This window comes from Canis lupus, chromosome 6, assembly GCF_048164855.1.
Source record: "Canis lupus baileyi chromosome 6, mCanLup2.hap1, whole genome shotgun sequence".
In the NCBI taxonomy this organism is placed as follows: Eukaryota; Metazoa; Chordata; class Mammalia; order Carnivora; family Canidae; genus Canis; species Canis lupus.
Genome location: NC_132843.1, coordinates 76539326 through 76563662, shown reverse-complemented (window position 1 = coordinate 76563662; position 24337 = coordinate 76539326). Strand labels below are relative to the sequence as shown.

Genomic DNA, 24337 nt, shown 5'->3' with positions numbered 1-24337 from the left:
CCCGATTGCTTCTATTTATTTAATGGAACAGTCATTATTTTCTTTCTTCAACATATGTGTCTGATAATGAAGCAAAAAGAAAGGAAAATAACTATCAATGTGCCACTTCAGAAACACACAAACATTTGCTAGCTTTTTCATTTTATTGATGTTCTTTTAATATACGTACTTATGATTAAACTAGTGCTCAAGCACTCACAGCACAGAGCAGTTCTGGATCAGGGTGTTTGTTTTTAAATCTAGGCTCAATCAGATGGAGAACAGAGATGCAATTGTTGTCAAACATAAAAATACGAATTGAATTTCTTCCTTTTAGATGGATCTTTAACATTGACTTGACCATAGGGACACTGCGGAAGAAATAAAACAAACTATGGTTAAATTATATCACAAGCATCTTGAAAAAAGTACAACACTTCTCATGGTGGAAAAGGAGCCTGCTAATCATGTTATGTAGATCATTTGATCTATTGGGTCCTGCAGACTAAGAGGAGAATAATGGCAACCTCTGGCAAATGGTCCTAATTAGGGTCCAAGAATCACTTCCTAAATGCATCCTTCCAACTTTAAGAGTTCTACTGTCAAAAACTCACTCTGAGAAAATTCTCAAGTCCTCAATTTACGCAAAGCTCTTATGCATTTGATTAGAAACAGCTAAGGGCACAGGTAGGAACACACATAAAAGTGAAGGCTTAATTTTTCAATACTGGCTACAACCAACCTATGCATTTAGTGCTTAGTCCTTAATTGTCAAGTGGGTCAGTTAAAGGAAATAATGCCTTCTTGCTCCCAAACGTAGAGTCCAAGTGGTCTGTAAACAGAGGTTGTTGCCTGTTTATAACCTCAACGCTGTAACAATTTACCTTACTAGTATGCCTTTAAAAAGTTATAGTGACAAACCGGATCCTATTTCTTTTCCTTGCTCAAGATAGGGAAGGATTAGTTCATCTTCATCAGTGAACACAGAGATAGATCCACTGAAATATACATTTTAGGAAATGTCCACCACTAAGTTTGGGGTAGGTTAACCACGTTTGTTTTTAAGCTAGAGTACAGAACAGCCACGGGAAGAATGAGAGAGAGAGAAGGAAGGGAAGAAGAAAAAAAGGAAGGGAGGGAAGGAGGGGAAAAGGGCGGAAGGGAGGGAGGAAAGGAGGAATCATTATCATTTAAAGGAAAACCACTTCCCAATGCTGGTCAAATTTCTATTTATTCAGCTACTAGTGAAGACAAAAACGCCTTCTGTGATCTAGTTTGTAATATTCTGGATTTCTTTTCCTGCCCTCTCTGTACTTGCCTAGTGAACGGGACTTACTTGAAACCTCGTGAAAAGTTTCCTTGTAATAAAGAACTCCCATGAATTTCAAATCACAGCATTTCAAGGAGCTGATGCTCACAGTGAAATGCTACAAAATTCCATTAACTTTAAAGGTCCTATGTTGGTCCTAAGGACTTCATTGTCCTTGGCTGAAGTAGCTTGTGAAAAGTGCACTCCAGGTCTATTTAGCTTTTTTATTTGACTTGTTTTTCAAATAATAGGTATTTACAAAGTTACAGAAGCACGGAAAACTGCTGCTGTAATGCGAGAGTTTGCTACTCACGTGTCTGCAGGCAGAGCCACAGCATTCACCTCTCTCCAAGTGGGCGAGCTGCGTGAGCACAACATAGCCAGTAGCTGGATCCACATAGTTTAACTGGCCAGACTGAAGAATAATGAAATAAAACAATTCATTAATCTCAATATTCACCATATCTCCTCACCATAATTTCTACTCATAAAACACGGCAAACATTTTCTTTAAACAATATTGAACTTCTTCCCAGCAATTTTGGTGGCACTTGCAATTAAAGGCTGAACGCATTCCAACATTATATACAATCCAACTTTATGTGACATAAGGAGAAAATATACAGTTTGAGAAAAATGAGAAGTTGATGGAAAAACAAGAACTCCTCTATACCCAATAACTACGTAGCCACTGCTCAGGTATTTTTCATTCAGTTTCTAGGTAACAAGTTTAATAACAGGTGATTTAGATGACTTTAAGAGCTTAAGAGGCTGAAAATGAACTTTCACTCAGAAGTTGCAGTTGCAATTTCAGTACTTAAAATATGTGGATAATGATTTAAACTTACAGAAAAGGTGCTAATCAAAACCAACAGTCCTTACAGAAAAGTATTACCTTGCTATTATTGAACACTTTTCTTTACCTTCATGATGTGTTACTCCATGGCACATTTTACACTATTTTCTTTTTTGGGGACGGTTGTTAGTTCTGTTTTTAAGTGAAAAAAGTATTGTTTTAACATATTAACACTCGTTGCTTTCGCAAGTTTGATCAAAAGTAACGTTTACTACTTTACCACTTCAGATGTCAAGGAAGCATACTCTACTGACATTCAAACATTTTTTTTTTTTTTAAGTATCCCAAGTACACTGTGTGAAGGCAAAGGAAATAATGCAGCCTATTCGATGGATTTGGGCCATGTGGGTGATATTTATCCTTGAGATTCTGCAGAGGAACTGTCTCTTGGGCTTTTTATATAACCCTTTTACCGTGAAGTAACTCGGCATCACTCTTGCATAGAAACTTTTTGTGAAAATATGCATGACCTGTGAATGTCTTCTAACATATTTTTGTATGTGCCACAAGTTACTTCTTCAGGGTGTCTTCCTTAATGGCTAACAATTTTGATCTGCTTGAAAATTTAACCAACTGTGCTCCATGAATGAGGCAGGAAGCAAAAAGACATATAGAGTTCAAGTCTAGGTCTTAGACTAAGGTATTCCAGCAAAGCCAGACCCAGGCAGCAGAAATCCAGCAAGCAAGTGTCAAGGTCAGTCCATAGGGCCGCTCAAATCTTTGGGGACCACAGAAGCAGATGACATGAAACCAGGGGCACTAAACACTACTTGAGAATGACCAATTGTCAAGACCTTACTTCTTTACTTGTGAAACCTGTGTTTGAAGATTTGGAAGAAAACCCAGCAAACACTGGGGGTTCTGTTAGCAGCCTTCTTTTCACTTTTCATAGTTTCTGAGAGTCTTCTGAGGGCAATTATCTAGCAACCTGGAAGCCTAACGAACAGACTGCTCCTGCATTTGTGCTGCCTCTCCTGCTCTCCGTGTTGATTGCAAAACTTTGAGCTTGTTGGCTGCCCACACAAACTTCATTTGTCCCCAGGAAAGGAGCCTAAAGTAATAGTGGCAACAAAGATGTGACCAGAATGGTGGCTGGCAAACAAGATGTTCAGTGATGCAGATCAGCACCGGGAGAAAGGTAAGAGACCCATCTGCCTGGAGGTGTGGGGACAGGACCCTTGGGGGTGGGGGGGCTCTGATTTGTTTAAAAAGCAAAACCACAGACTTGTTTTCGGATTCACTTCTGGTCCCCAGATAGCTACTTCACCTGTGATACCGACACTGCTGAAACAAGTGTGGGTTTCTTAAGTGAGAAAAAAATCCCTCTCCTTTCCCAGGCTGACTGACCAGTCTTCACATGCTCTTTGCTCTATAAAGAATGAAACTTTTGCATATATTCGCCAAACGTATATGGTGATGATTGGCAACAAAGTACACGTTATTTTTAACCGACTATAAACAAGATCAATCAAAAGCTGCCAGTCATTTCCTGATGAATCTTTATGCAGAGGTTTCAACTCTTCCATGAGCCAAACAGTGGATTTCCAGGGCCTACTCACTGGCAGTGGGTGGGGTGGGATTAGAATTTTAGAAAATCTCCAAGGTTTTCTTCTCTACTCCCTTGGCTCAAGCATCACCAGGTAACTGTACCTACACCAGACATCAAATACTGGTCACACAGAGTGTATTAAATAGGTTACTTTTGCATCGTTTTCTACATCTTCATGCTACAAATCTTTTGCTCTCTCAAGAGAATGAAAATGCTCCCTTCAAACTGATACAATCTGAGGTGTTAGCAACTCTGGGGGGAGATGATGGTGATATCGGTACTGGTAAGTGATGGCCTGACCCTCCAAACAGAAGACAACGGAGCTCAAGATGGGTCTGGGAAGAAAGCAAGTGCCTGATTGGAGTCTCCTTTACAGCTGTGCTGTTAGGGTGGAGAGAAGGGACGAAAGGATAGAAGCAAAAATTAAGGTGTTTTTTTTTTTTAAAATTTTGCATTAAAAAAAGAGAAAAAAATTTTGCATTATTAGTATCATTGGATGGCTAAATGTTTAACCGAGAGGACAAACACACAGCCTGTTTCTCCCGTGACTTCTCAGCTCCTCTGCGTCCTCCACCAACGCCTTGGGACCCCCCCAGCGCGCCCACACGCGCACACACGCGCACACGCCGTCCCGATGGGGCCCAGACCGGGACCGGAGTTTAGCTCGGCCGCTGATCACAAAGGACCCACATTTAATACAGACGCGCGTTAGCTCTTTGCCCATCAGAGGGAACTGAGGGTGGGAGCGGGAAGCGCGAGGGCTCGTCGGAAGCCGGAGGAAGCAGGGCGCGGGCTTCCAGCGACCTCTCCCGCGGCCGGCGGCGCGCAGGCGCACGGGGCCCGGGGCGGGGCCCGAGCCGGAGCCGGGTGGGCGGGGCCCGGGCCGGGTGGGCGGGGCTGGGGGCGGGGCCTCACCGCGCAGGCGGCGGCGTGCAGGTCCGCGATCCGCCGCTCGGCCGCCGTTAACTCTTCGCTCGCCGGGCGCCTCTCCGCGCCGGCCGGTCCTTCCGGCGAGCGGGGCGCGGGGCCTCCGCGGCCTCCCCCGGGAGCGGAGCCCAGAGCCGCGCCGCGGGCCCGCGGGCACCGGCCTCCGACCCCGAGCGGCGCGGGCCGCCGTCCGAGGCTGGCGAGCGCGAGCGCCGGGCCCCGCCGGGCCGCCATGGCCGCGGGCGGCGGGAGAGGCCGGGGGCGCGGGGCGGGCGGAGGCGGCCCGGAAGCCGCGCGGAGGGCCGGCCTGAGGTCTGGGGATTCCGTGGGCCTCGGCGTGCACGGACGAGTGCGGTGATGCCCGGCGCCGCGGCAGCGCCCGCAGAGGCCGCGGGAAGGCGGGAGCGCGGGGCCCAGGCGGGGGCGCAGGGCAGGCGCGGCCGGCTCGGGGAAGGCGGCCTTTCCGCGTGGCTCAGTAGTCGCAAAATCCAACCTGCAGTCGTGGCTCCTGTCTGCAAGGTAAACGTAGCCCCGGGCCCCCCTGCAAGACTGCACGGGGGGAAGTGAGCGCAGGGCCGGGAGGCGGCGGCAGGTGTTGCAGCGGAGCGACCTCCTCCCCGCCCCGCCCCGCCCCGCCCCGCCCCGCCCCGCCCGCGCCCCGCCCGCGCCCCGCCCGCGCCCCCGCCCGCGCTCCGGGGAAGGCGGTCGGAGAGCAAGCGCCCCTAAGTGCCCTTCGGGTTTGAAGACTTGAGGGCCACGGTTGAGCCCTGTGGCCCAGACATTTCCTGAGCTGCACCGAAGTTCCACTAAGCCACCATAGGGCCATCACTTTCTCTTTTTCTTTTTTTAAATATCTGCATGCAGATATCTGCATGCAACCCTGCAAGTGTATTTCGAATTTTCTTAGTAGGTGGAACCAACCCTATTGGTCCACTGTGAATCTCCCAGCGAATCAATAAATTCGTGGAGTCAGTCCTGTTTTGGAAATCTGGTTCCTTTATGCTGGAATAATAAATTAGGTATCAGGGTCTGGAGACTTGCCAGTGATGTGAGAAAAGAGCCTGAAACCAGGAAAACCAAAGAGGGACCCTTAGCAAAAAGACACGAAAAAGTGGACCCAGACTTGAGAAGGGAGTGCACCCCAGGTCAGGTGTATTTGTGTGTCTTCTCCAGAACCGAATTCTGGAATAAGACAAATAAGTGGAGGAGCGGGTTGATTGCATTGTCTTTGAAATTGAGGATGAGAAAAAAAAAGAAAAGAAAGAAAGAAAGAAAGAAAGAAAGAAAGAAAGAAAGAAAGAAAGAAAGAAAGAAAGAAAGAAAGAAAGAAAGAAAAGAAAGAAAAGAAAGAAAAGAAAGAAAAGAAAGAAAGAAATTGAGGATGAGGACCTATTAAGCGTGACATGAATTCAAAGGATGGGAACAAAGGATGGGAACGGTGTTTTACAGAAATGAAACAGACTGGACCAGGTTCAAATAGAAAATAAATACTCATCTTACAGTGGAGTTACAAGACCTTTGTACTGAGGGATGGGGTGGGTGTGAATGTAAAGAGCAGAGCAAGGGAAATCTTTGTGTTAATAAAATAGTTCTGTATTCCTTTTTTTTTTTTAAGATTTTATTTACTTATTCATGAGACACACAGAGAGACAGGCAGAGACACAGGCAGGGAGCCCGACATGGGACTCCATCCCGGGTCTCCAGGATCACACCCCGCCCGAGGGCAGCACTAAACCACTGAGCCCCCCAGGCTGCCCCAGTAGTTCTGTGATCTGATCATGATGGTCACACACGTCTACACATGGACTATACACCTTGTTCTCATGTCAAATTCCTGGTTTTTGTGTTGTAAGGATGTAAGATGCAACCACTGGGGAAAACCGAGTAGAAGGAACCTCTCTATATCTTTGCAACTTTTTGTGAATCTATAATTATTTCTTTTTTTAAAATTTTATTTATTTATTCATGAGAGACACACAGAGAGAGAGAGAGAGAGGCAGAGACACAGGCAGAGGGAGAAGCAGGCTCCATGCAGGGAGCCCAACACAGGACTCGATCCCAGGTCTCCAAGACCAGGCTCTGGGCTGAAGGCAGTGCTAAACCATCCGGGCTGCCCTATAATTATTTCAAAATTTAAAAACAATACCTTAAAAAATGTGAAAATGGTTTTTTAATCACTCAGTAGCATACATCACTGGATTAACCAGAACCTTTCCATATCACCTCCGTTCCCAGGCTTAAAAATCCTTTTTCAGGGGCACCTGGGTGGCTCAGTTGGCTAAGTGACCACCTCCCAGTCTTGGCTTAGGTCATGTTCCCAGGGTCGTGAGATGGAGCCCCAGGTCCCTCTCTGTGCTGTGTGGGGTTTGCTGGGGATTCTCTCCATCTGCCCCTCCCGCTCATGCTCTTTCTCTTATCTTTCTCTCTCTCAAATAAGTCTTTTTTATTTGTGTATATATATATATATATATATATATATATATATTTAAATTTATTCATGAAAGACACAGGTAGAGAGAGGCAGAGACACAGGCAGAGGGAGAAGCAGGCACCATGCAGGGAGCCCGGCGTGGGACTCGATCCCGGGACCCCAGGATCAGGTCCTGGGCTGAAGGAGGCGCTAAACCGCTGAGCCACCTGGGCTGCCCAAATAAGTCTTTAAAAAAAAAAAAAAAAAATCTGGGATCCCTGGGTGGCTCAGTGGTTTAGCACCTGCCTTCGGCCCAGGGCCTGATCCTGGGGTCCCGGGATTGAGTCCCACGTCGGGCTCCCTGCATGGAGCCTGCTTCTCCCTCTGCCTGTGTCTCTGCCTCTCTCTGTGTCTCTGTCTATCATGAATAAATAAAATCTATTTTAAAAAATCTTCCTTTTCAGTTAAGGCCTCTGGGCACAAAACAGCTGAGAAAGCTCTTTCGTACTGTTCACAGGTTACCTGTGTGTACATCCTCGTAGACTTTATTTTTAAAATAAAATGACAGAGGTCTAAGTAAGAGTTCAGTAAAATGTATTATTACGAATAATTTCCGAACATTTAATAACTGGGTATCATTTAGACACTGAATAGATTGTCTGCCTCTTTCAGTTTTCATTTGATCTTCATACTTTAGGGTCAGAGTCATTTCACATCAAGTTAAGTTTCATTCATTGGGTCTCTTGCTTTAAAAAAGCCTCCTCAGGGCTTAGGTGTGTACATTTTCTTAGATCCTCTACGCTCACAGTAGACGGAACTATATGGGAGTAGGGGTGTAACGTTCTGCCTTCGAATGGTAAAGTGAGTCCTCACTTGAGTTGCAAGGCCTTTACATCCAGATTTGCTCTAGAAAGAGCTATTTTGTGTCATGCGTCTGCATGTAACATGAGATTGTATATATTTTATAATCCTTCCCATCCTTTGAGATGTTTATGTTGATACCGAACCTACTGGTTATTTTGGGGAGGAGGAGGAGAGGAATTCAAAGAAATGCATTCCCCCTAAGCTTCACCTATCTTAATTTTTAAATAGTTACGTTAGGCTTCTCTAGGTTGCAAGATACAGGTCTCACAACTTAATCTGGTGGCCTTAAAAGGAATTTGTTCACAAAACCAGGAAGCATGACTTGGTTCAGGGCCCACCAATATTACCAGGGCCCAGTCTCCCCATTTTCTAGCTATGCCTCTTCAGTGCTACTTCCCTTTTGAGGCAGGCTCTTTTCTCACTGGTGACAGATGGCTGCAACCAGCCCCTCGGGCTTCATCCTTTCTCACCCTTGTCCACTTAAAAAGAGAGTCTCAATATGAACACCCAAACAAGAAGATGCCTTTCTGCCCCCCAAAGCCCTAAGAGCCATCGCTTCACCCTGTGTCCTTTCCTGAGCCAGTCTTTGTGAGTACCTGTTATCCATGAGCCACCCAAGGCCTTTCCCTGGAGCTGCCAAGGGGCAACCCCACCCAAACTCATGGCTGGGAATGGCCTGTAGTGACACTGGGGACACAATTAACAAATGTCCACCACGGTGTGACTTGCAAAGGCAAAATAAACTCTACCAGCCTACTCAATTCTTTGACTATTTAGTATTTGTCATTTAAGACGTGTTTTCATTGTTCCTCTGGTTCCTCTCTACATATCCTTCTTTTGATCTCCCATAATTATTGGCTACATTTTAGCTTTCCCTATGATTTTTTTTTTTTGTTTGCAGTTTTCCCAATAGTCATAAACGAGAGAGCAAATAACATGTCGTTTTCATCTTTGTACCTCCACGGCCCCTCTAACGGTACTGTGACACGTAGTGAATAAGAAACAATGAATTTTCGAATGGATAAGTGAGTCAGCGGTTCTTCATTCTCTAATACATGTTCCTAAATACCAAGGGGCACCTGGATGGCACAGTTGGTTAAGTGTCTGACTATTGATTTCAGCACAGGTCATGATCTCAGGGTCATGAGATCAAGCCCCAGGTGGGACTTCTTGCCCAGGGTGGAGTCTGCTTGGGATTCTCTCCCTCTCCCTCTGCCCTCCCGGCCCCCCACCCCTGCTGTCTTGTGGGCTCTCTCCCTTTCTCTCTGTAAATAAATAATAAAAAAAATCCATATACCTAACTACTAGCCAAAAATTCCATATGGAATTTTTATTTTTTTATTTATTTATTTTTTCCATATGGAATTTTTAAATTAACATTCTATACATTTGCAGATTTGAAAATATTTATAGGATTTGTTACAGATAAATACTTTAAAAAACCAGATGATAAAGACACTAACTTCGAAGTTGTATTTATTAAAGAACAAAGGGGTCATTTTACTGACAAATAGGACAGATGCATACATTATCAAATTATTTGATCTAAAGTCCCTGAAATGCTGCCTCGAAATGATTTTAAGTGTTGCCTTTGAATAAATTATGAATGTATTGCCCTATTAGTGGACAAACTAGTGCTAGAATCACAGAGCTGCCCAGAGATTTCTTGTCCATATACTGCCGGTTTTGCACGGTTCTTTTTGGACACTGATTTATGTATTTGATGTTTTTCAAATAGCCAAATGGTGTGTTATGACATGTCCTGCTCCATGTAGAGTGCATTTTCACTATCAATTCTTATGATTGAGAGCAAATGTTACATGCCCCTAAGGTTGCCTATAGGGAATCTTTGTTTCATTTAATGGGACATCCAATAGCACACTTTGTTTCACAGAGCTGGTCTTAGAAAATTCTTTGGGGAATTATAAACATTTTTATTTGCAAGCCCAGCGAACCCCCGCTGACTTCACAATGGATGCACCTCCACCAATTGCTACGTGCCCAGAGCACTACCCCACTGGGCTCTTATGTTCCTATTTTGGTTTTGTTTTCTTGGGTGAGCTGTAGAAGGGCTACACGGTATGAAGTAACTTAGCCATTTACCTCTTCCATCCTCTCTGTCATTCTTTAATGAATAGTTGTTCTGTGTTCCACCCGGATTGCCAACTTACAGTGTCAGGGATGACTTGATGGTTAAAGCCAGTGCACTTAGACACTACTTACCTGACTAAAATTGCATGTTGCTTTTAAAGCAGTCCATCGTCTCCCCTTCTTCCGTAGTCCTCAGCCCTTCTTCCTGTAAAATATTTCCCTGAGTATATCTACGCTTAGGTTTTTAATCTATTACATATATGCTAATGGTCTCTGCTTCAGAGTAATTGTGTATGAGAGCAACACACCTATCTATCCATCCATCTGCTGGACATACACACTTAAAAATACCCCAAACTCCGAGAGCCTGCGTGGCTCAGTGGGTTGTCTGCCTTTGGCTCAGGTCATGATCTCGGGGTCCTGAGATCGAACCCTGCATCGGGTTCTCCGCTCAGCGGGTGAGTCTGCTTCTCCCTCTCCCTCTCCCTCTGGGATCTCTCTGGGTCTCGGTCTCTCTCAAATAAAGAAAATCTTAAAAAAACAAAACAAAACCCAAACTCTTCATATCCAAAATGCACTTAATCATCATCCCCTTTGAAATCATCCCTGTTTATTTTCTATTTTAAAGATACAGCCATCCAACAATTCATCTAATTCAGAGATCTTAGAGTGACCCTTAAGTCTTCCCACATATTCCCCTGCAATCACCAAGTCCTACCAGTTTCAGTTTTGCTTGTCTGTATCTAAACCGATCCTCCTTTGCCCCCATCATTGCTCTAGTTCAGTTCATTATCACTTCTTACCCCGTGACTACAACCAGGACTGAATGATTCACTGATGTAAATAATAAATAATGAGGGCTTATTCTATATTCAGGCTCCTTTGATGAATGCCAGAGACTTCTTGTTTCATAAGTGTATGTGCTATTTATTCTGATAAAAAATACCCTTATCTTTTTTGGACTGGTGAAGTTACACCCGTCCTTAAATCTGCAGCCCTTCTGTTGCCCCCTCTGGGAAACTCTCCCTGACTGTTCTCTTTGTTTAGGGTTTCTCCGGCTCCTCTGCAGGCTGTGCTGGGCTGGGTGTACCACCTCAGTACTCCCAGTTTATCCAAAACATGTTACACTGTACTTTCTTGTTGTATAGGTTTTTTTTTTTTTTAAAGATTTTATTTATTCATGAGAGACACACAGAGGAAGAGACATAGGCAGAGGGAGAAGCGGCTGCCTGCAGGGATCCCGATGTAGGACTCGATCCCAGGACCCCAGGATCACAACCTGAGCCAAAGGCAGACACTCGACCACCGAGCCGCCCAGGTGCCCCTCTTGTTGTATAGTTTTATGTTCCTGAGGGCTTTTTGTGAATTGCCAGATTGTAAAATCTTTAAGCGTAAATACTGTCTTAATTATCTTTGTAATTGCCCAGTGGCACGAGTACTTAGGAAAGGCTGCACAAGAAATGCTTGTTGAAATGAGTGGGTGAATGAATAATGGGAACAAAACCTCACCTCTGAGTCACGTAGTAAAGAAATGATACAAATGCCTTCCCCCTTATTATTTCCTAGTTCAGAATCAGTATTGAGTTTTATCAACACATCAGTTGTTTCCAGGATATTGTTCTGAGACACAATATACTGAGATAATAAGGTAACTATGATTTTATTTGGCAATCTATTTAGTAAGTTCCCCCCAAACGGTCATTGAATTAATGGTAAGTGCAGTATATGGGCTGCGTTTCAAATGAAGTAAGTTTGTGTTGACAGTGAAGTATGGCCTTGTTAACCCCGAACAATCATTCCAATTATAAAGTACATGCACACAATCACTGTCACATAAAATATCCAGACTAATTACTTCTGGCCCTTTTGTTATGCAAGTATTAGAAATGAAACCTACTCTCATGTATACTCAATATTAACAATGTAATCCGCACGCAGAAAAACATTACTTCAAAAACCCAGCAAGTATGTAATTCCATTTTTACCTTATTACAAAAAAAAATGGGTTGGTATTGTGATTTTATTTATTTATTTATTTATTTATTTATTTATTTATTTATTTTAGTATTGTGATTTTAAAATGATATGGGCAGCCACCGTTTTGTAGGATTTCCCACACACCAACACAGTTGTAAGGAGATCTTGGTGAAGGCCGTACATACAACATACAAATCAGAGCGTTGTTCTCTGCACTCCTGTTGCTGCCTGAGGGAGAAGAGCATGCCCACTGTTCCATGACTGGAATGAAAGGCACACTGAGTTTCAGGTCAAATACCCATGACATTGACGTGTAGGACTAGTCTGCCGAGTATGATACATGTTAATATCTTCCCAGTGGTGGGCCCGGCTGATATGCCTCAGCGATCAACACAGGCCGCACGGCCCCTTTAGGTCTTCTACAGGTGTAAAATTGATGCCTCTTTGAAATCCTGTGGAATGTGAATCTTTCACGTGTAGTTAAACTGTAATATCGCCATGTGAATTGTCATATTCGTATAATCTGCAAGGGTGTCATCAGCGCCAGTTGCTCTATCTGATGATATCGTCTGATGGCACATTTCAGATGGCGTTGCTGCATCGTAGGAGCAGTAATCACAGAAAAATCAAAATACCATGGCTGACTGAGCACCACACGGCAACAGTGCTCTGTCCGTATTGGGATTTTTTTTGAAATCGTGGTACGTGTGGAATATAATCGAATAATTCATCCACCAGTCTAAATCCCATTATGGTAGGAATATATATATTCCGCCTGCCGTTTAATTCTGCTGTTATCAACAGCACCTGACCCATAATAAATTTATATTTATATTTATTTATAATGAATAAATCCTTGCGTGGTAGCATGTGGAAATAGTGTTGTTCAATTCCTAGTATTGAATCTTAATCTATTTCTTACTTCGGTGACATTGAGATTACTTGAATTCTCCACCCTTGGGCTTCCTCCTCTGTAGAACGTGAGAATTCTCTCAGAGCTGAATTGCTGTGAATGTTAAATGAGATATTGTATACAGAACATCTGGCATGGTGCCAGGCTCACAATCTGCTGTTACCATTGAACCAGGAAAGTGCTTTTTTGTGTTTTCAGTTCTCTTGTATGTTAGCTCCCAGCTGCTCAGTAGTTCCGTGGTTATCTTACTATCAGTCCTTTATGGCATGAGGCTTAGCTTGGTTGAACAGTTATTACTTTTTTACTAGTAAATGACAAAACCTTGTTAGCTGTGTGCATGATTAAACATTTTTCAATTAAATAAAAGAAAAATCGACATCAAGCTTAAAACCTTCTGTACAGCTAACGGAAACAATGAACAGAATGAAAAGGCAACCTGTGTGGCGGGAGAAAATATTTACAAACCAAATATTGGATAAGGCGTTCATATCCAAATTATGGAAGAAACTCCTACAGCTCAATAGCAGAAAACCGAAAGACCCATTAAGAAATGGCAAAGGATTAAATAGTTTTACAAAGAAGACATAAAAATGTCCAACAGGCATATGAAAAGGTACTTGACATCACTAATCATTATAGAAATGCAAATCAAAACCACAATGAGGTAGTACCTCATACCTTTTAGGATGAGTGTTGTCAAAAAAGACAAAAATTACAAGGGTTGGCGAAGGTGTGGGGGAGAGGGAACCCTTGTGCACTGTTAGCAGGAATATAAAATATACAGCCTTTGTAGAAAACAGTATTGAGGTTCCTCAAGAAATTGAAAATGTACCTAGCAGTCCCACTTCTTGGTATATATCCAAAGGAAATCACTATTTTGAACATATGTCTGCACTCCAATTTTCATTGCAGCATTATTTACAAAAGCCAAAACATGGACATAACTGTTATCAGGTAGGTATGTGTTAGTCTGGTTATCTCTTTTCTAGAAAACAGCATTATTGAGGTATAACTGGCATAGAGTAAACTGAACTTATTTAAAGGGCACAGTTTGATAAGATATGCCCATTAAATCATCATGACAGGATAATGAACATATTCATCACCCCAAAGTTTCCTTATGCCCTTTTGTAATCCCTTCCTCCCAACCTTCCTTTGACCACACATCGGAATGGCACATGTATTTTGCTGTTAGGTGGAATAGTCAATAAATATCAATTAGGCCGAGCTGTTTGTCAGTGAGTTCAAGTCCTCTATGTCCTTGCTAATTTTCTACTTTTTCGATCAATTGTTAAGAGTATTGAAATCTCTGACAATTAGTTTGGATTTGCCTATTTCTACACTTGTTTCAGCTTTTGCTTTATGGGTTTTTGAAGCTCTGTTGTTAGATGCATAAACATACAGGATTGTTATGTCCTCTTAATGAATTTAGCCCATTATCATTATATAATGCCCCTTTTCATTTCTGATTTTTTTCTTTGTTCTGAAATCTGTTTTGTAAGATATTGATATAATCATTCCAGTTGTTTTTGTTTTTTTTTGTTTTGTTGTTTTGTTTTGGTAAGTGTTGGTGTGGTGTATCTTTTCCGATCCTTTTACTTTTAACTTATTTGGGTCTTTATTGAAAACGTGTTTCTTATAGGCATCACAGACTTCGATCTTTTTTTTAGATCTGATTTCAGTCTCTGCTTTTAATTGATATTTAGACCTGTAGTGGGTTAATGGCAGACCTCCAAAACATATGTCCATGTTTTAATCTCTGGAATCTGTAAATATCACCTTCCTGCAGGGAAGAAAAGGGTGTTTCCGACGCAATTAAGCTAAAGATTTTAAGATGAGGAGATTATCCTGGATTATCAGGGGATTGGGAGTTGAGAAGAGTCTAAATCCAATGACAAGTGTCTGTAAGAGAGGAGAAGGCCACGTGGACATGGAGTGATATAGCCGTGGAATGCCGGGACAGCCAGGAGAAGCTGGAAGAGGAAAGGAATGTATTCTCCCTTAGATCCCCCAGAGAGAGTGCAGCCATCCTGGATTTTGGACTTCTTGTCCTCTAAACTCTGAGACAGTAAATTGTTGTTTTAAGTCTGATAAAATATTTTTCAGGCCCACCTAAAATACCATTTCTCCCTTCAAAAATTCCACACATATGTAAATAATGTAATCTCCATTTTTGGGATGGCTTGTTTGTAAAACTGACCTCAATGAATCCCCCTATCCATATACTCATATTCCCTCACTTTGTGATTTTTGCATCTTCTCCCACTAAGTGGTGGGGTTGAGCTTTCCCTCTTGAATTGGAACTTTTATACTACTTACTTTTGTCCAGTGTGACTTTAGCAAATGTGACACAAGCAGCTATTTGAATAGCATTTGTACATGGAGCTTCCCCTTTTTTACTTGGAAGCCTGAGATCATGATGCAGACGAGCCCGTGTTAGGATTTGGCTGAGGTCTGGAGAAGAAGAGTCAAAGCACCCTAGCTGACATCCAGCACCAACTGACAGTCATGTGAGTAAGGCCCAGCCCCAGGAAATGTGCCATATGAATACAGCCTCAAGAGTGACTTCTAGGGAGAAGAGAACGGCTTAACTGGGCCTGCCCAAATTGCTGCCCATAGAGTCAGGACCAACTTAAGTGGTTGTTGGCTTCAGCCTACTGAATATTGAGGTAATTGGTATTACATCAATGATTGACTGCAACACTCTCTTAAATTCCATGTTTTAGTCCAAGGAGGCTAATTGCAACCAACAACAAACAATACCAAGGTCTAAGTGAATTTACACAATCAAAGTTTATTTGTTACTCATGTAAAATTCATTGAGGATGTGTCTGGTCACCTCTCCTGGTCAACCCTCCTTCAAATAGTGATGCAGGAATTAAGTCTTCTTTCGTCATTTGGTGCACTATTTTCTAACAGATCACCTCTAAGTTCACTGGAAGGTACTTGACCGTCTCAGCCTGGAAGTGGCTTTGCTCACTGGCCATATCGCCTTACCAAGATGTAAAAGTAGATAGGAAATGTGTTTAGCTATATTTGCCATCTCTGACTTATCCCTATAGCCCTTTGTTCTTCATACCTCCTCAGGACGTGAATAATTATGTGGGTCTTCTCCACAAGGAGCCATAACCTTAAAGAATGGAGTCATATCTATGAGTTTCTGTTGCAGCACCCAATCTAAATGTTGTATATGGTAGAGATGCCCTAGTAGACATTTACGATCTTATATAATTTTCAATGTACATTCAGAAACTCTATTTCATTTAATTCTCACAACATTTTAGGGTAGTAGATATATAATTATCTTCATTTTCACAAATCGTAGAACTGATGATCAAAACTTCTGAGTAATTTGTCCCAAGTTACTATCTAGGGTATAGCCGACCTGGGACTGACACCCAATACCTAACTCTAATTCTCTATCACACTATCGGATATATTTATTTAAGTGAACTCGGTCTTTGCCTTTATCCTGTCTCCAATTCAGTCACCAAATTTTATTCATCCTTTTCTCATCATGTGTTTCCCTTCCTTTAAATCCTTATTGTGGTGTTACCTGGTTTAGGTCATTGTCGCTCTATGCCTAAGTTACTGCAAAAGACTCCTGAATTATAACTCCTGCCTCTAGTCTCCTCCTTCCCTAATTACCTAACACTTTTGTCAAAATAACAGTATTTACCACACCAATTTTATAGTCATTTTGTGGTTCAAAAAGCCCTAATGTCACAACTTTACATGTAGGATAAAATATGGACTCATTAGCTGGGCATTAATGGCACTCCCATACTGTGACCCCTGAAATACCTTTCTAGTCTTAGGTCCTGTTACACTCTAGGTCACTCTGTACTAGCCAGACTAATCTACTCAATCTCCCCTAAATTATCTGTAGTGTAGGCATCCTATTTTGTCTCCATAACAGTTATTCATTCCCTATTTCCCAAATTTGTTTCACTGTCCATTCCTCCCACGTGGGTCCCTGAGAAAAATTTTGACCGGTCTAAATCAATCTTGGAAAGATTGATTCTTCCTGCATTTATTGATTTATGCAAATTCCTGGCCAATGAAACATCAGGGGTGGGGGGGAGTCTGTAAGGAGGCTTCTGGGAATGGTTTTCTTATGCTTTGGTTTCCAGGCATATAGCACTGAAGATATGCTTATAAAAAACCTTCACAAAAAAATCTCAATGGGAACATTTTTAAAGTGTAATTTTAAATGCGTAAATCTGAAAAAGAAGAAAAAATCCAGGTAGCAAAAACCCAAAACTGAGCCTGACATCAAAGTGGTAGTTCATCTCTGGCACTATTGTTGCTCTGAAGAAATTTGTCAGTCTTGGTAACGATAATGCCTGAGTTTTAGTGGCTGAATGAAGTCAAGAGACTTGGCCTTGGCCTATGCCAGATATGTGGTTTCAGCCAAGATCCTGTTATATAGTTTAGACATTCAAAAAGCTAAGCTACCCTTAGTCAGGGCCAGGCCCACCGTGAAGCCCATAAGGCACTTCATTTACCCTATTCATAGCCCTGCCCTTCGTGAATAAGTGGACTATAAAGCAAATCTGCCTACCAGTAGGGAGAGTCTCTCTGCCTGGGCTTCCCTGAAAATTTATAAAGAAAGGTCTACCTACCCATGAGTTAGAGGTCAAAAGTTTCATTTCCTACTGTATGGACCTGCTAGGGCTGTGATAACAAAGTTCCCCAGATTGGGTTGCTCAACCAATAGAAATGTATTTTCTCACAGTCTGAAGGCTGGAAATTCAAGATTAAGATATTATCAGGTGTAGTTTCTTCTGAGGCCTCTCTCCTTGGCTTGCAAATCACTGTTCTCTTCCCTTATCTTCATTCACATGGTCTTCCCTTTGGGTACATGCATCCCTGGTGTCTCTTCCTCTCCTCCCTGTATGGACACCAGCCACATTGGATTAGGGCCTCACCAATATGACCTCACTTGAACCTAATAAAAAGGCCCCATCTACAAATGCAACCACATTGGGGGTTAGGATTCAACATACGAATTTAAGGGAAGTACACAATTCAATTAGTTAAACCTACTTAGTCCATTAAAATCCAGGCCAAGATAAGAATAAGAATTTATCATAAGTTAGTAGAACCCCTGGTTGTCTGATAGGAGAGAAACGAGAGAAATAAATTCTTTCTTGGGAGATAAAATTTCGATCCTGGCCCCATAAGATTTCTATAGAAAAGAACCTGCTGATGTGATTGCACAGCACGAAATTACAAAGGACATGAGGAATCAAGGAATCCTGAGCAACAGCAGACATAAATAACAAACACTAAATTCTGACAACCAAAGACAACAGTGAAGTTATTGATTACAGAATATAAAATAACAATCTAAAATGCTTAAAGAAATAAAAATTGGCATTGAAAGCATGAGACGGACGCAACACAAAAGATTTTGAAAGCCAGACATTGTAATGACAACTAACTGGAGATTCACAAATGAAAAACAGAATGACTAACATTAAAAACTCATTGGAGGGAGGGGCTGAGATGGTGGCGTAGGAAGGTCCCAAGCTCACCTCCCCCCAGGGACACACCAGTTCGACAGCAGCAGAGGCACCTGGCTGGCTCAGTGGGTAGAGCATGACTCATGATCTCGGGGTTATAAGTTCAAGCCCCACGTTGGGTGTAGATTACTTAAAAATAAAATCTTTAAAAAAAAACTACAGCTACATACGCATCATATCCCTGTGAAAAAAGATCTGAAAACAGAATGAACTGTTCTTTGTAACAAAGGATAAAAGGACCCTGACATGGGTAGGAGAGGCAGAGACGTGCTCTCCCACAAAACTCCACCCCAGTTGCACTGACACCCAAGACGGAGGGATCTCCCCAGACAGGTGCTGCTCATCAGGCACCCTGGCCCCTGGGATCCACCCCGGAATGATGAGGCCCTGGAATGTCTGGCTTGGAAAACCCATGAGGCTGACTCCGGGGGATCCCAAGGTGCTATTGGAAACTGAGATTTCCCTCTAGGGTAGCCTTAGGATGGTCTCATCAGCTCCCAGAGCCAGAGTAAAACCCGCAGGTCTGAAATGCACTGAGGGAGATTCATATGCTGACCTCGGGGCATTGCAGGAGGAGGGGTACGGTTGCGACGCTCCCCGGGGTGCTCTCCTGTGCTCTCCCCAGGCTCTGCTGGCATGAGCAAATTCAGGTAGAGCAGCACCCATCACCTTGCTGGGATGAGTGGGCAGGAGGGAGCCCAGGGCTCAGAGGTCCAGTGCTGCCCAACTCCCTGGCTGGGGTGGGCAAGCAGATCTCACTTCCGAGTTGAGCTCTGTGCACGTAGGCAGCGGGGACACCCCCACCCCGCTCCCACCCAGAGCCCAAAGCCGTGCCTGCCGAAGCCAGCGGGCCTGCAGTCGAGCCCACAAGTGTGCCCTGCTCTTCCGCGCTCTGGCCACCTTGCTCAAGCCAGTGGTCACACGCGGTGCACACAGGAGTGCCCCTTGATCACTAGGCCACCAGACCCACACAGGGGTGCCCCTTGATCACTGGGCCACCAGATCCTCACAGGGGTGTCCCTTGATCACTGGGCCACCAGATCCTCACAGGGGTGCCCCTTGATCACTGGGCCCTGGTGACCTAGAGGGCTGGCATTCCAGAGCTCAGCAGGGCTCCCACCACCAGAAAGACAATTGTTGCAGGGCACCACTCCCAGGGCACAGCAAATACAGCCAACTGAGAAACGGACCTCAGTCTTTCTGTGACAAAGGTCTATTCACTTAGCCTGCAAGTTCGCATCTAGAGACGAGGGAAGTGCTCCCGGGGAATGGGAACATGACTCACAGGAAAAGATCTCAAGGTGTTAATTGAGTTTCTCAGGGTGGATGAGTTCCTCATGTTGTTCTTCTGATTAACGTTTATGATATTGCCTCTGTAATGATAAAAATAGAAGAAAATTAGAAAGAGGATATTATTGCTGAGCATTAGGTTGTTACGACTCAGTAGGTACGCCTCGCTGGTTCATAGCACTTACCAGTACGTTCCAGGACAACTAATCCTTCTTTGGATTTTGAACTTACTTTCCTTTTCAGGTAAGGATATTTGGGTGGAATGATTTGAAAGGCTTTGCTTTATGGTATGCCTCAGATTGTTACGTACCGGTACACATATTGTTAAGTCTCATTTCTAGCTCCATTTACCCGCACTTGCTTAAGTAAAAGATCTTACCAGTTTACTGTCATTGCTTTTATCTATCTATCTATCTATCTATCTATCTATCTATCTATCTATATATATATATTTTTTTTAAAGATCTCATTTATTTATTCATGAGAGACAGAGAGAGAGAGGCAGAGACACAGGCAGAGGGAGAATCAGGCTCCATGCAGGGAGCCCGATGCGGGACTCGATCCCAGGTCTCCAGGATCACATCCTGCCTGGGCTGAAGGCAGGTGCCAAACCATTGAGCCACCCAGGGATCCCCCTGTCATTGCTTTTTAAATTTAACAGATGAAAACTCTTTTAAGTAATGTCATTCGTTTTAGGACTTTAAGATTTGAAATCTTCGATAAGATACACTCTAAATACATTTCTTCAGGATATTTGGTCAGCAAAGACTTAGCTCTCTGACTTCAACTGATATTTAGAGATTTATTCGAGTTCAGCTTGTTAGGGTGCTTCCTATCTCCTTATCCGATCTCGGTCTTGTTCCCCGAGAGAAAAGGGGAACGTTAAGAGCGGTTCTCAGTTGTGTGGACCTTTCACAAATACTGTTTTTTACCTTTAAAACTTTCAAGTGCATCCTTAAAGGAAGTGTTATATTTGAGTCTCCAAAAACTCCTATCAATTAGATGTAATAGATATTAAATTATTTGATTTGTTAAGTCATTTGATAGCTCAGAGAACTGAGTTGTTACAGAGAACCTAAATCAAAGTGATAATTATTTATTATCTGTATATTTATATGGTTTCTGTATATATCAGATAAAAGAACTCTTCCTGCTTAAAAAATCTGGGGGGCATAAAGATGTGCTGTTCAAATCTCTAGGGAGCACAAGTGACTGACAGCTCCTGCCACTGCCCTTCTGAGTCAATGTGGAGACCAATCGTTGGACACCACAGGGGCACGTCCATTTAGGCAAGATGTAGGACTCTTTTAATGAGCCTGCGTCAACTTTTCTTAGAATGGCACTATCTGAAATTTTTCCTACCCGATCTTCTTTCCTTCCTTCTCTCTTTCCATAGTTGTCAGACCTGCATATGGTCTTAAAGCTTTCCTTGCTTTCTCCTGCTGTCTCTTCCAATAAATATCTTGCCCATCTAATGCCGTCATGGCATTTGCCTCTCAGCAGATTCAAACTACGTAGTGGTGCCAACAGTGGTCTGAGAAAACAGATAGTAAGATGGGGATTTGTGACTGGTTTGCTCACTCCCTAGTGGGGAGTAAAAAGGTAGGTAGGTGCACGGATAGTCCATGGCACAAGATGGTAGCCTAATTGCTAAATATTTCACCAGTAGTGATCCAGGAAAACATCCCAGTGACCCAGGAAAACATCACAGGGGTGGAGAATGCCCTTGGATGTGTGATAATTAAGGTATTTGAAATAAACTAGGGGAAAATGCTTATAGACAGTAAAATTGGCTGGTTATGACCATACTGAACTGGTGCCCTGCAGAGGGAAAATGAGAAACTGAGAGCCATTAACAGTCCGTTAAAGGCCAGGTGTGAGAACGAGAGGGACTCTGGGGTACCTTATAAAGAGGCTGTTATCTCCTGTAGTAGGAAGCAGATGTAGCTGAGCAACAGATTGTAGGTCGCCTAATGGGATCCATTTGGATGCTCAGCCTAGGCAAGTCTGGCATATTAATGTCATTACTCTGGCTGGGAAAACCTGGAACCTTTAAACATGGGGTGGAGATGTCTAGGTGGGTGCCCCTGATATTCTAGAGAGTGACTTGAAACCTCAGAGCTCTCTAGTAAGAGCTAGAAATTCTCTTGTGCTGAGAAGATGCCTTAGCAATTTCTCTTCTACAAGGCAACAGGTGCCTCCCTCAGAAGTTGCCCCAGCTTCCTTTCCTGGCTGCCAGGTTGATATCTAGAGTTAAATTTCAGCATAACCCACCTGAGGATAAACTGAGAAGTGAGGAAAGGGACTAGTCACCAGGGAGGTACAGGAATTAGTAATAAGGCATACCAGGAGGAGTCAATGAGTATCCTTAGGATTGGATTTTTTTTCATGGCCAGAAAGTAAGACAGACTAAATAAGAATTCTTTGCCATGAACGATCACTCTTGGAGTTTAATACCCTTTCAATGATCCTAGGATTTGGCAAACTCATTGCTGGGATGGCTTTTAGAAGTCTGAAAAAAAGTAAGGAATGCTCAAGATGGCCTAGGAGAAGGAAGAAGGAATAAAGATGCTAAGGGAAGTAAATATGCTGGGAGTTAATTTTGTGAGGCCAGAAAATCTCCAGAAAGAATATGTTCAATGGCATGACCCAGAGGAGATACTATTCACTGAGGCCACTGGGAATGCACCGGTGAGAGAGGTACCAACATTATCATTGATGTGTCTCCTCCTTAAACCAGGGAGAAGGAAAGAATTATGGTACTGAGCTTGCTGAAATTCATGGACATGATGGAGCTTTGACATAACAGAGGCCAGGTGATGATACTTAAGCCCCAGAAGCCAGAAGGTCACAACTACTGTAATGTCCGGCTGGGTTTGAGGGACAGCCAAGAGAGTTTGAACTACAGGAAGTTGTGGAGATAGTTAATAGTTAATAGATAGTTAATAGATAACAGCATCCTGGGGGGCAGGAAGCCAAGAAAACGGCTACTTAACATGTACAAACAACAAAAAAATGGTAAGAGTGGGAAAACATAATGCTCAGGATGGTCACCCCAATGAAATGTCTAATCAATCAATTTTTGGATCCAGAACCCATTAATGAAGAGGTTGCCAGGTTCCTAGGAAGCAGAACCATGCAACTCCATGACAAGCATATAGTGTAGTAATTCCCTTGGTTCTTCCCTAATGAGAAGAGGTTGGTATCTAGACTTTATAAGAGTCTCCTGGATGCAGAGTCTGAGCTGACTTTAATACTGCAGCTGAAGCACTGTAGTAGCTGTGCCTGGAGAGAATAACTAGCTGACAGCCCCACTGGCTGAGTGCTAAAATCTAGCACCATATTCATGCTGAGGCTATGCTTTCCCTGGGTGCTTGCAGCCAATGACTCAGCATGGCAGAAATACTAAGTTAGGACCATTCCTGGGAGGTGAAGGACTCCCCTCACAGGGGAGAGAGAATCCCCAGATAGCCTTGCCAAACTTTGCTTACGATGACGGCAGGACTGACACCTCACCCGACCTTCCTGCCCCCTCTCCTTCACTTGGGGTCAGAACTACATCCTGGTCTATTGGTTCTCCCAGCCTCTCTTGGCTCCCCATCCATTTTTTTGCCCAAATTTTCTCCTCAAATAAATTTCTGGCTCCCAGGGAGTCTGACCCACTGAGGACACAATGGATCTGCAGATCCACTCAGTAGTCACTTCCCCAAGTTCTGAATGTGTCACCAGTCTTGATATACTTGACAACTGGAGTAACCCCAACATAGGGTTCTAAGCCTATGGAGTAAAATCTCTTACAGTGATGAAGACCAAGTGGAAAACTGTGCAACAACCCTCTACTCCACCAAAATAGATAACCAACACCATTATTGATCCCAGGGGTCATGATAGAGGTTAATGCCATCATTAAAAGCCTAAAGGATGCAGGCATAACTTTCCATATCATAACATCCCAGCAGTCTGGCTCCTATAGAAACTGAAGAATGACTACACACTACTACTGTAAAATTAACAGGCCTCAACTGTGCTGCTATGCCAGATGTGGTACCAAGGCTAGAACAGATTTGTAAGGTCACAGGAAAATGGTATGTGGCTATCGAAGTAGTGGATGTACTGTTTTCCATTCTGATTAGAAAAAAGAAGGAATAACAAAAATATAACCTGTGGATCAACTCTGGTCAGCTCTCTGCTTTGTAAATAAAGTTTTACTGGAACGTGGTCATGCTCATTTATCTATTGTTTGTTTTCACATTATAATGATGGAGTTGAGTCATTGCAGCAGAGACCATATGGCCTGCAGAGCCTCAAATATTTACTATTTCCCTTTATAGAAAATTTTGCTGACCCCTGGAAAAGAAGACCAGAATCAGTGTGAATTGACATTGGATGAACAACAATTATAATTTGCAGTTTTGCATCACGGCTCTTTAACTCTTCCACTTCCCATCGTAAGATAGTCCAAAGAGATTTGGGCTGCCTGAACCTGCATAGGTATCCACGCAATCATTGTAATGATTGGACAAAATGAACAAGAGGTTGTGAGTAATCCGGAGGCCTTGGCAAGACACATATACTCTAAGAAGTGGGACATTAATCCTATGCAGATTCAGAGACCTGCCACTTTGGTGATGCTTCTAGAAGTCC

At 43.2% G+C, this 24337-nt stretch overlaps 2 protein-coding genes across 2 annotated transcripts in view; both read right to left on the bottom strand.

The window, feature by feature from the left end:
* Window positions 1-15862, bottom strand: C6H1orf53 (chromosome 6 C1orf53 homolog). Its single transcript, XM_072831549.1, has 4 exons — window positions 15793-15862; window positions 4609-5387; window positions 1602-1703; window positions 1-350 (listed from the first exon to the last, which is right to left on the bottom strand). The coding sequence occupies exons 1-4, from the start codon at window positions 15860-15862 to the stop codon at window positions 279-281; spliced, it is 1023 nt and encodes a 340-aa protein (XP_072687650.1). The 3' UTR covers window positions 1-278.
* Window positions 15863-17342: 1480 nt separating this feature from the next.
* The window catches only part of LOC140635953 (uncharacterized), an 83795-nt gene continuing 76800 nt past the window's right edge, over window positions 17343-24337 (bottom strand). The window contains exons 4-5 of the transcript XR_012033308.1: window positions 19689-19776; window positions 17343-17769 (exon numbers count right to left, since the gene is read on the bottom strand). The gene's annotated coding sequence lies outside the window, so the exon portion shown is untranslated. The remainder of the gene's footprint in view (window positions 17770-19688; window positions 19777-24337) is intronic.